Source organism: Balaenoptera acutorostrata, chromosome 10 (assembly GCF_949987535.1).
Source record: "Balaenoptera acutorostrata chromosome 10, mBalAcu1.1, whole genome shotgun sequence".
In the NCBI taxonomy this organism is placed as follows: domain Eukaryota; kingdom Metazoa; phylum Chordata; class Mammalia; order Artiodactyla; family Balaenopteridae; genus Balaenoptera; species Balaenoptera acutorostrata.
The window spans coordinates 64,196,574-64,209,176 of NC_080073.1; the positions used below are offsets into that span (position 1 = coordinate 64,196,574).

The 12,603-nt window shown below is 37.3% G+C and overlaps 2 protein-coding genes across 3 annotated transcripts in view; both read left to right on the forward strand.

Moving 5' to 3' along the window:
* HMGCLL1 (3-hydroxymethyl-3-methylglutaryl-CoA lyase like 1) overlaps window positions 1-12,603 on the forward strand; it is a 144,164-nt gene that overhangs the window by 97,525 nt on the left and 34,036 nt on the right. The gene's annotated exons all lie outside the window — the stretch shown is intronic.
* Window positions 7,251-9,368, forward strand: LOC130709116 (zinc finger protein 410-like). The gene is made up of 2 exons (XM_057555746.1): window positions 7,251-8,318; window positions 8,373-9,368. Exons 1-2 carry the CDS (start codon window positions 7,460-7,462, stop codon window positions 8,894-8,896), a joined length of 1,383 nt encoding a protein of 460 aa, XP_057411729.1. The 5' UTR covers window positions 7,251-7,459; the 3' UTR covers window positions 8,897-9,368.

Sequence of the window (12,603 nt, forward strand, 5' to 3'; positions counted from 1 at the left end):
TTTGTATAAAAATGAAATTTGGTGATTTTCTTTATGTAGAAGGCCTACGAATTTAGGTTTCCTCCCTGGTTGAGAATCATTGTAATATGTGCTACTGTTTTTCTTCCTGATTTTGAAATGCTTCTTCCTGTGTTCTATCAATCTTTCTTCCTCCCTTCATTCAGAAATTATAAGTCTCACGTTGGTGGTATAGTGGTGAGCATAACTGCCTTCCAGAAATTATGTCTCACCAAGACTCATTTCTTCATTAATCAATAGTACTTCTTCAAACTTCTCAGAACATTCTTGTATTTAGTTGTGTTTAAAACATTTAAAGCTATTTATAGTAAATGTTTGAATACCTTGAGCAGTTTCTTAGGGAAAAACTTTCCTTGCAGGATATGGAAAATATGTTTATGACATCAATTTCCTGAGGTAAAAAAGTTGAGGTCTGAAGAGTATGCTTTGAGAATTAGATTCTTTTACTTTGATCTCATAATAACAACAGATAACTAAATAAAGCTCACATTTCTTAGTAAAATGTTTGCAGTTCAGTAAACATTCTTAAAGGAAACATTCGCTGCAGTAACCAAAACCCACTGTTTTCATTAAAGGTCCAAATTAAAAGAATACTGTTTCTATTCTGTAAGGAAAGAAAAATCTTATTTATTTTTCTACATAGACATTTTGGAACATTTCCCCTTGAAAATACACAAGGCTTTATAGATAACAGACCTTAGAGTGAAAAGAATTAGGACCCACATCAGCTGTAAGAAGGCTAACAGTGTTATCCATAGCAAATCTACTAAAAAATTGTTAAAAAGAAAGAGGATTCTTTTTGATTGCTAAGACAACTTCATTAAAGAGATAAAGGCAACTTTATGAAGTTCATCGTACTTTATTGTTGCCTTGTTTGCTTAAAAATAAAGACACAGAACTCCCCAAGGATTAAGAGTTCCCAGTGTGTCTGAAACCATGTTAATTTAAAGTTAATTGTGATTTAGAAATATTACTAGGTTTGCCAATGTGGTTATGGTGTTTATTTAAATCCACGATATCAGGAAACAAGAAATGTGTTCTTGTCTGAAATTCCAGGTAAGTTCATGTGTGGTCTAGGTGGGAAGATATCACTAAATTATGAAGAAGTGAAAATGAAACCACTGTTTCCTTAAGGAAATTTTATATGTGCATTGAGCAAAAAAGAGGAGAAACAGTAAGGAGGAGGCGGAAAAGGAGACCCTCTTGGCCATTTGACTTGAAATGTGCAATTGGAAAGAGAGCGTTAGTAAGGAAATATGGCAAATATGTGTATTGTTTTTTCCTACAATCTTGATGCACAGAGTTAAACAGATAATAGGTATAAAGCCATTGATTGTTTACCTTCTTAAATGGTAAGAATTCTCATGAAAATCCTGCTTTGCTGTGGCTTTTCATGAAGTGCTAACTTGGTTATAAAGGTGAGTTCATATTCTGGCTTGACAAAAATAGGCTGGAACTATGTTACAAGTAGCCCCTGAAATAGGGCCAGCCTCTCCAGCTCACACTGACTGATTGGGCGTGCTCTAAGTTCTTAGATCTCGTTTTCGTCATGTGTCCCACTTATTTGTTTACTCCTGCAAGCATCTGAGTTTTAGAAACATGATCTAAGTTTTGAAGGAGGAGATAGTGGTGGTGGGATTAGGTCATGATAAATTGGTAAACAGAATTTGGGGCATTTTACTAATTCGGGACTCAAATAGAGATGGTGGCCTTTAGTAAGTAGAGGAATTCTGGATTAAATGATTAGGCAATGGAGGTTAAAATGAATTTTGTTGCACTCTGTTGAGTTAAAGTGAATAAAAGCTGTAGAATAGATCTATCTACAAAGTAGATATGTTCTACAAGGAGTAGAAAGTATCTACAAAGTACATTTGTAATTACCTTTCTGTATATCCTTTTAATGTTCAGGCTTCCATACACTGAAGTAGTGTTTTCTTTTCTTTAGTTCAGAAAGAAAATCATTAAATGTCTACAAGCGAGTTTCTACATTGTACTGACCTGTTCTGCAAATACAAAAGTGAAAAAAAAAAGAGCATTTATATCAAAGATGGAGAGAAATGATAATATTGCCTGAGGATCACTTGCAGTTATAGAAATGAAAAGGTTAGGATGAGAGTGGCAGGGGACTTGTAATTTCATATTCCATGAAAATGGTTCAGGAAATTTATTCAGCCTGCTTAGATTTTATTAGGACCCCATATTTCAAATAAGCCACAGCCCATACTTTCAGACATATGTTAGAATGTAAACATATATGCAGCACTATAATACAAATATAATGTAAGGAAAATGGTGCCATTTCTGTGTGTTTCATACGTGTGATTAAGGACAACAGGATTGGCAAAATTTTTTCAGCAGATACTAGGCTGACTGACAGTAAAAACCCCCATAGAGAATGTGGACAGGCTGGTAAAGAGCTTTCCTGTTGCACAGGAAGTGATCCGTATACAAAGTCCAAGCTGGGTGAAGATGGCTCCTACATCCATAATTTTGGTGTCTTCAGCTCGAAGATGGGAGAATTGACTCAGTGATCTCTGAGATTCCTTGATTGAATGTCAAAGCCATTTAAAGTTATGCAGAGTTCCATTCACTGTTAGAAGATAAGGGAAAAAAAGAGACAAATTGAGAGACATGAGGGCATTTCAAATCCATGGTCTTCCAAAGTTTTAAATTTAAGTAGAAATACTAGTGAAGAATAAATTTCTAGAGGAAGGTTTCTCCCTCGACATATTGAATTTATATATTTTTCACTAAAAGAAAATAAGTGGGATGAAATCTTTCAATTAGTACAGTCCCATGAGAGAAGAGCCTAAATCAGAATTAGTTTAGGGAAGTGACATCATCAAGATGGCCAGGTAGGTCATTCTTGACTTTGCTCCCCCTCACAAGAAGGGCAGCCAACAACTTCATGTACAAGACAGTGCTGAGAGAATCCTAGATCATGGGGGTAAGGCTAAAGCACCACGCACCACCCTGCCACCCCACAGTGTACCACGGAGACCAAGACAGATTGCATTAGAAGGGTATTAGGAACAAATGCATGCCAGTTGCATTGCCCTCTCCAGATCCATGCAGTACCATGCTGTGAGGTCTCCCCTGAGCCTGTGGTACCTCCAGTGGGAAAAGAGCCCAGGGGGACATCCAGCTCATCCAGTCTTAACACTTACCTCACATTGTACACAAAATCAAGTCCTGGTGGATTGTAAATCGAAGTCAGGAAAAAAATAGCATGAGAGGTAATATTTTGTATAGGCAGAGATTTATTACATGTTAGGTAATAAGAGGCTAATGATAGAAAATATTGATAAACAGAGTACAGTAAAATTAGAATTTTCTGTCCATAAAAAGATATATTATGAAATTTTGGTGTCAACTCCACATGTGAAGGTCACCTCCTGAGACACAGGCCAACTAAACGTCTGAGATTTACTCATAAGATTGTAGAATGGTTCCCTTCCCCTACATCTTATCACCATGCCAACACGTCCCCAATATAGTGATTTACAGATAAAAGAGCTGCAGATGCAGACTCTCCTTGAGGAGGTACACTTAGAGAAGCCCACAGTGAAGAGGGAAGGCAAAATCAAAGACACTAGAGAAATTTGAACCCTCTGGCTGTTACAGCTAAAACAAACATTAAACACAGCCAAACTCCTAGCCAGAATGACAAACTCTCACACTTACACAGCCTATTTACCTGAGGTCCTATCATCAGATACAATATATCTGGTTTTCAACAACAATAACAACAACAAAAATCACAAGGCAGGTCCCAGGCCAAGAAGAAAATACAGACTGGAGAGACAAAGCAAGCGTCAGGACCAGATTCAGGTCCAGCAGAGATTATTAGAATGTTCCGACGAGGAATTTAAACTAACTGTGAATAATATATGAATGTCTTTAATGGCAAAAGTAGAAACATACAAAAAAGAGGTGGAAATAGAAGCAGAGAGATGGAACCTCTAAGAGAGAATTGAAAGGAAATGTTAGAAATTAAAAAAAAAAAAAAAAAAGTGTAACTGTAACAGAAACGAAGAATGCCTTTGATAAACTCAGCAGTAGGCTACACATGACCAAGGAGAGGTCAGGGAGCTTAAAGATAAGTCAATAGAAACTTGATCTAAGGAAAATGCAAAGAGAAAAATAACAGTGAAAAATCAAAACGGACTATACAAGAACTGTGGGACGATTTTAAAATGTATAACAAATGTGTCATTGGAATACCAGCAGGAGAAGAAAAAGAGAACAGAGTAGAAGAAACATTTGAAACAATAATAGCTGAGGATATTCCAAAGTTAATGACCAACGCCACGGATCCAGGAAGCTCAGACGACACCAAACAGGATAAATATAAAAATATCAACACCTATGCATATCATATTCAAACTGCAAAAAACCAAAGACAAAGAGAACATCTTGAAAGACGTGAGAAGAAAATAAACATCTTGCATATAATGAAACATAGCTAAGGATTATGTTGTATTTCTCATCAGAAAACAGGAGAGTGAACTATTTAAAGTGTTTAAAGAAAACCCCACCATCCTAGAATTGTATAATCAACAAAATTACTTTTCAAAAGTGCTAAAGAAACAAATGCTTTTCTCAGACAAAGAAAAACTGAAGGCTTTCATCATCAGATTTGCCCTGCTAGAAATGTTGAAGACATTTATCATAGAAAATGAAAATTATATGTCAGAAAATCAGATCTACATAAGAAAGAAAGAGCATCAGAGATGTAATAAATGAAGGTAGAATAGAGTCTCTTGTTTTAATTATTCTTAATTCATTTAATAGGAAACTTTTTGTTCAAAGTAATAATAGTTACTAAATATAGGTCAATTTTAGCATATGGATAAGTGAAGTGAATAACAATGTTATAAAGGGTGGGAAGGAGGAAGTGGGAATACTCTGTATAAGGTATCAGCACTGTGCATGAAATGGTATAGTATTATTTGAAGGTGAAATTAGACTAGTTAGAAATGTGTATTGGAAACTCTAGGGAAATCACTCAGTGTTTTAAAAGAAGTATAAAAATCATTTAAAATGCTCCGTTAAAACCAGAGAATGATGAAAAAGAGTGAGAAAAATAGAAAAAAATGCAATTAATACAATACATTTACAAACATTTACAAAACGTTTTTATTTACAAAGAAAATATTAATCCACCTGTGATCCAACTGTAATCATTTATACGATTAGTATCATATTATGTGATAGTATAAATATACTAATTTGAACACAAAGATTGTCAGAGTGAATAAAAGACCCAACTATTTGTTGTCTACAAGAAATCCATCTTAAACATGAAAACTCAGAAGTGTTCAAAGTAAAGGGATAGAGAAATATATACATACTATGCTAACACCAATCAAAGGAAAGCTGAGGTAGCAATATTCATTTCAGATGAAGCAGACTTTATAACTAGAAAAATTATCAGGGATAAATAAGTACATTACATAATGATGAAAAGATAATTATCCAGGAAAAATAACAACTGTAAATGTGTATACATTTAACAGCACAGCATCAAAATTTATGAGGTAAAACCATTAGAACTAAAACAAAGAATAAATTCATTATTATGGTTGGAGACTTAGACATGCCTTTTGCAGCAATTCACAGCTCAAGCCAGCAGAAAATCAGTAAGGATACAGTAGTTGATATAAACAGTGCTATCAATCAGTTTGTTCTAATTGATATTTGTAGAATACCAATGACAGCAGAATACATGCTAGTGAAATATGTTGATAATAGGAGAAATTATATATGGTAATTGGATGTGGTTAATATGAAAACTCCCTGTACTATCTTTACATTTTTTTTTCAGCAAATCTAAAACTGCCCTAAAATAAAAAGTTTATTAAAACAAGGAGATCCATGGGCAAGCTGCAATTTTTCTCATGCCTGACGTTGATGGCAGAGGTTCTGGTTCCTTGTTGGATTCAATTCTATCTACCCTCCTGAGAAAACAATCCAGTGATGTCTGGGTAGTAGCTCTTTTTTTTTCTCATAGGTGACACGAGTAGCACTGGATTGCATTCTGAACGGCTGCTGCGACCTTCGGGTACTCTTGTACGTTGGGGTCCTTTGCCTCAAAAACTAACAGTGCCTCCTCAAATAAAGAAAATCCCCTTGCCAGAAAACAAACAAACAAAAAACAAGGCGATCCATTATGAGAGTGAAAAGAGAAGCTACAATGTGGGGAAAGATATTGGCCGTTCATGTATCTAACAAAGCAGTAGTAGACGGAACATATACAGAAATCCTACTAATCTATGAAAAAATAAAGAATAATGAACAAAAGACTTGAAGAGACATTTCACAAAAGAAGGTATTCTAATGGCCATTAAGCCATGAAAAGGTACTCAACTTCATCAGAGAAATGTCACTTAAAGCCACAATAAGATACCACTACACAACCACAAGAACTGCTAAAATTATCAAGGCTGCCAAGTATTGGCAAGAATGTAAAACAGATGGTAATTTCACGTGATGCTTTGAGAGTTTAAATTGGTACACCACTTTGTAACACATGCATATTTTAGAACCCAGCAATTCTATTTGTAAATATATACCAACACAAATGTGTACACATATTCACTAAAAGATATGTTCAAGAATGTTTACACTACCACTATTTGTAATAGCCCCAAATTGGAAGCAACTCAAATGTACATCAGTAAGAGAATTTACTTAGAGATTGTGGTATCTATATTTATCATTTATGAGAACTAACAAAACACTGCATTTAACAATGCAACATTGTTAAATTTCAAAAAAAAAAAAACCCAACATGTTGAACAAGAGAAGCCAGATGTGATAAAGTCTATATTAAACTATTACATTTATATAACATTCAAAAACATGCAAAACCAATCCATAGTGATAGATGTTAAGATGGGAATGAGATAATGTGGGAGGGACATGAGAGGGACGTCCTGTGTTGGTAATATTCTCTTTTTTGATGTGGGTGGTGTTTTCACTTTGTGAAGTCATTCATTGTTCTGTATACTTATAATTTGTGCTCTTCTCTATATGCATGTTATACTTAAAGAGTTTCTTTAAGAAAGAAAGAGAAAGAAAGAAAGAAAGAAAGAAAGAAAGAGAAAGGAAGAAAGAAAGAAAGTAGCAGGAAAACAGTCAAAGGACCGTTATACATAAAAGGGAACACAAATGCCACGTAACCATAAAATATATTTAACCTTGTTATTAATTTAAAAAAATGCAAGACGCTCTGTGTGGACAGAATTCGGGACCGACTGACGGACGGACGGCTGCCCGGGACGGAAAGGCTAAATTAATTACCCACCCAGCACAGCATCTTACAGGAAAAGCATAGCACTTCCTAGAGGAGTATGAGCATAATAGGAAGGTGTCATTGACTCTGAATTAAAATTTTAACCTGTCCCCTGAACAGATACAGGATTTGGAAGCTGAATCAATGTTATCAGATGAGTTAGAATCCAAACCAGAGCTGCTGGTACAGTTTGTTCAGAATACGTCCATCCCACTGGGACAGGGGCTAGTAGAATCAGAAGCTAAAGACATTACTTGCTTGTCCCTCCTTCCAGTGACTGAGGCCTCAGAATGCAGTCGGCTAATGTTACCAGATGATACTCCAAATCACACTAACTCCTCCAAGGAGGTTCCTTCCTCGGCTGTGTTGAGAAGCCTTCAGGTGAATGTGGGTCCAGACGGAGAAGAGACGAGGGCTCAGACTGTACAGAAGTCTCCGGAGTTTTTGTCCACTCCAGAGTCTCCTAGCTTGTTGCAAGATCTACAGCCAAGTGATAGCACTTCTTTTATTCTTCTTAACCTAACAAGAGCAGGTCTGGGCTCTTCAGCTGAACACTTAGTATTTGTACAAGATGAGGCAGAGGATTCAGGGAATGATTTCCTCTCCAGTGAGAGCACAGACAGTAGCATTCCATGGTTCCTCCGGGTTCAGGAGTTGGCCCATGACAGTTTGATTGCTGCTACTCGTGCACAACTGGCAAAGAATGCGAAAACCAGCAGCAATGGAGAAAATGTCCACCTTGGTTCTGGTGATGGGCAACCGAAAGATTCTGGGCCCCTTCCTCAAATGGAGAAGAAGCTCAAGTGTACAGTTGAAGGCTGTGACCGGACGTTTGTGTGGCCAGCTCACTTTAAGTACCACCTCAAAACTCATCGAAACGACCGCTCCTTTATCTGCCCTGCGGCAGGTTGTGGGAAAAGCTTCTATGTACTGCAGAGGCTGAAGGTGCACATGAGGACCCACAATGGGGAGAAGCCCTTTATGTGCCCCGAGTCTAACTGTGGTAAGCAGTTCACTACAGCTGGAAACCTGAAGAACCACCTGCGCATCCACACAGGAGAGAAGCCTTTCCTTTGTGAAGCCCAAGGATGTGGCCGTTCCTTTGCTGAGTATTCTAGTCTTCGAAAACATTTGGTGGTTCACTCAGGAGAGAAGCCACATCAGTGTCAAGTCTGTGGGAAGACCTTCTCTCAGAGTGGGAGCAGGAATGTGCACATGAGAAAGCATCACTTGCAGCTGGGAGCAGCTGGGAGTCAAGAGCAGGAACAAACTGCTGAGCCACTAATGGGCAGTAGTTTGCTTGAAGAGGCTTCAGTAACCAGTAAAAACCTGGTGTCTATGAATTCTCAGCCCAGCCTTGGTGGAGAGTCCTTGAACCTACCAAATACCAATTCTATCATAGGAGTTGATGATGAGGTGCTTGCTGAAGGATCCCCACGTCCTCTGTCTTCAGTGCCTGATGTGACGCATCATTTGGTGACCATGCAGTCAGGGAGGCAGTCATATGAGATGTCTGTCTTAACTGCCGTAAATCCACAGGAGTTACTAAACCAAGGAGATTTAACTGAAGGGCGGACATGAGCATGGGTGCTGACTCCTGGAAGAGCAGCTCTACCTGAACCCAGAGTGCATGCAGTGGGAACAGGATGCTTATGGCTCACAGTTTGCCAGAACCAAAATGAATCTGTGAAGGACAAGACCCCACTTTTGCCTCTGTTCATCTTTCCTGGCCTAGAAGATGACTGTAGGAGAGCTTCTATTCAACTACCATCTGATTCAGACAAGGAAGAAAGCAGTGAATGTGGGCTGGGTAACTGTACCTACCTCTCTTCCCACTGCACAATTTTGGGATAGACTTCTCCCAAAAGTGAATTTGATTATTTGTTGGCTCAAGTTTCTCAGTAAGACTGTTGAGGGAAGGTTTTCCTTTGAAGAGTTTTCATCCCATACTGAGCTGTCTTTTCACATGGGTGAACTAAATCCTGCCACCAACCATAAAACTTCACCAAGAAGTTAAGCTTTCAAGATGCCTTGTTGCTTTCGAGAAGGGAGTGGTGTCAGTTCTGCTGTGACATTCTCCCTTTAGCAACCTGAGTAAGAGACTCTCTGCCACTGGTCTTCAAAAAAATAAATTACTTGAATCCAAAAAAAAAAAAAAAAATGCAAATTAAAATACATGATTCCACTTTATGCTGGTATATCAGCAAAAATTTAAAAGTCAGACAATATCGAGTGTTGGAAAAGATGTGGATTTACAGAAAATCTCACATACTGCTGGTAAGAATATGTGGTTATACAACCACTTTTGAACAAGTTTGGCTCTTTATAGTAATTTTGAGTATGTGCATACTGTGATCCAGTAGTTCATTCCTTGGCATATACTTAGAAAATCTCTTGTAGATGTACAGCAGGAGACATGACAAGACAGTTTGTAGCAAAATTGTTCATAATTGTAAAAACTGAATCAGTTCCAATTTCCACCTCAAATTACTTGGAAGTATTCTCTGATAAGTAATATCTAGAGCTCTGTGTGATCACGTAATTGATCTCCAAAACTTAATAACACATGAACAAAAGCAAATTATTGAAGAATATATAAAGTAATATTCCGGATATGTAAAGTTTAAAATCAGACAAAATTAGCAATCATATTACAGTGTTACACTATAAAGAAAAACAAAATAATGATTTGAAGAATTTTCTGTGAGGGAGTGGGCGGTGGGAGACATGCTAACAAGGAGAGCTAACGGGGATTCACAATTATTGGTGATGCTATATTTCTTAAACTGTGTGATAAGTAGAAGTATGTTTTATTTTATTATGTTTTAAACTGTCTACTTTAAATACACGTTTTACATCAACAATAACAGAAATGCTTATCCTTCCCCCTCCCTGTGTCCTCAAGTCCATTCTCTACATCTGCGTCTTTATTCCTGTCTGGCCCCTAGGTCTTCAGAACCCTTTTTTTTTTTTTTTTTTTTTTAGATTCCATATATATGTGTTAGCATACAGTATTTGTTTTTCTCTTTATGAGTTACTTCACTCTGTATGACAGACTCTAGGTCCATCCACCTCACTACAAATAACTCAATTTAGTTTCTTTTTATGGCTGAGTAATATTCCATTGTATATATGTGGCAAAGTGAGAGCATAGCATTGACATATATACACTACCAAATGTAAAATAGATAGCTAGTGGGAAGCAGTTGCATAGCACAGGGAGATCAGCTCAGTGCTTTGTGACCATCTAGAGGGGTGGGATAGGGAGGGTGGGAGGGAGACACAAGAGGGAGGAGATATGGGGATATATGTATACGTATATCTGATTCACTTTGCTATACAGCAGAAACTAACACAACATTGTAAACAATTATAGTCCAATAAAGATGTTAAAAAAATAAATAAATGAAATAAAATAAAATGTCCCCCCCAACACACACACACAAAACAATAACAGAAATGAGAAGTGAAAGAAAAAAAATATGTCAGTATAACCACATTTGGATTTTTGACCATGATTTTCTGAACCAAAGCTATCAATTAAAATAAAAAAAAACATTATTTTACAGTTATTTTAGAAAGTGTTCATTTGATATCTTTCAGCCTATGGTCAACACAGTGGAGCGACCAATAGGGTAAATCACCAGGGCTTGTTTACACAACAAAAAATGTGGCTGGTAAAATATTCTCTACTGATGTTTCTGAAACCAGAGACCGGAAGCATACAGTGGAAATGAGACCCTTTACTTTTCTTGAGCCAACACAAACAACAATTACAGCTCCGTGTGAGAAAGGTTGTAAGAAAAACTGCTGGGTTTCAGAGGTTCAACCAAGTCAGCAGATTTCTGTAATTGTGGCAGATTGGACCCCAGAAACTTTACAGTCTTCAGCAAAGAATGGCTTTTAGATGTTAAGCTGATCCCTGATAAAACAACCCCGGGGTCATGAGAAGGCTGCTCTGCCAATTTTGTTTCACTGTGGGACCCACTGACATCTGGCTTAGCTGTGGAAGCTGGAAAACTTCTTTAAAATTCTCTTGACAGTAAAAATGGACATGTGGAAAACATTCTAATCTGTTAATCTTTGGTGCTCCTGAAAAGGGACATTTGGCTTCATACTTCACGATGATAAATATGAAACCTCCAGATCAAGTTGTAAATAACTTAATGGCATTAGAATAAAGAATAGAATTTTCATTTCCCACATGAGCCAAAAGATGGATATCCACCTGCATCAAGCCCATGGCTTAAGAAGCCTCCTGGATTCTGTGTTTACACTTGGGCTTTGTAATTTGTCCCCTTCTACATGTGTTCCATTTGGCTGGTGAAAATTAGTGAACAGTAGCAAGTCATTCTTCTTCTTGTCCTCTCCCTCCCCTCTCCACTCTCTCTCCCCTTTGCCTCTGCTCACTCACTCTCCTGCCTGATAAAGAACTCCCTCTTTTCTTCCCTCCCTCCCATTACATTAAGTATTTCAAATAATCAAGGAAATAAAACAAAAGAACTATTTTCACATATATATTTGCGTGTTATCAATAAGTGACTTTTAGGGTCACTGTATAAATGTCTGGCTTCAAGGTCAGTGGAGGGTAGAAGCTGCCTCGATCTTGTTGTGTGCATGAGCCATATAGAACAGCAGTACAGTGTAGCCACGATTTGGACTGGTTTTTCCTCCCTTTAGCTTCCATGATGGTTTGGGCTACCTGCCACTCCCCACTTCACCTAGCACATTTCCTTACTTTGAACTGCTATTTGAAGGTTTTTTATTTGTTTTTTTTAACTGTCTTTTGTCTTTTTTTTTTTCCAGTTTTTTACTTTCATTAAATCCCTCTTTTCAGCATTAATATATTTTTTTCCAGTGACAAAAATTATCCTAAAAGACTGGATTGAAACTCATAAAATGAATTAGTGAATAAAGGAAATACGGACAACTACATATAGGTCTACAGAAGTCCCCACTAAATCCATGTTACTCAAGAGGTTTGCTCTCCCTGTTTTCAAACATCTGGTGTGGTCTTTCATTAAAATAAATCTGCAAATACATAAATTAATTCATTAATTAATTTAAAGTAATAAAGCACAGCTATTGCTTCTAAGCCAACTCATAGTTTTTTTTTCTGGTTGGTATGGTATGGTATCTTCGCCCCTGAATGGGAGAGAGGAGCATACAAGTTGCAAGCAGGGCCTCTGGAGTCTAAGGTCTAGGTTCCAATGTTGACTTGGGAAAATTACTTTATTTTCCTATGCCCCATGTTTTCTCATCTGTAAATTTGGGGTATTCATAGTATT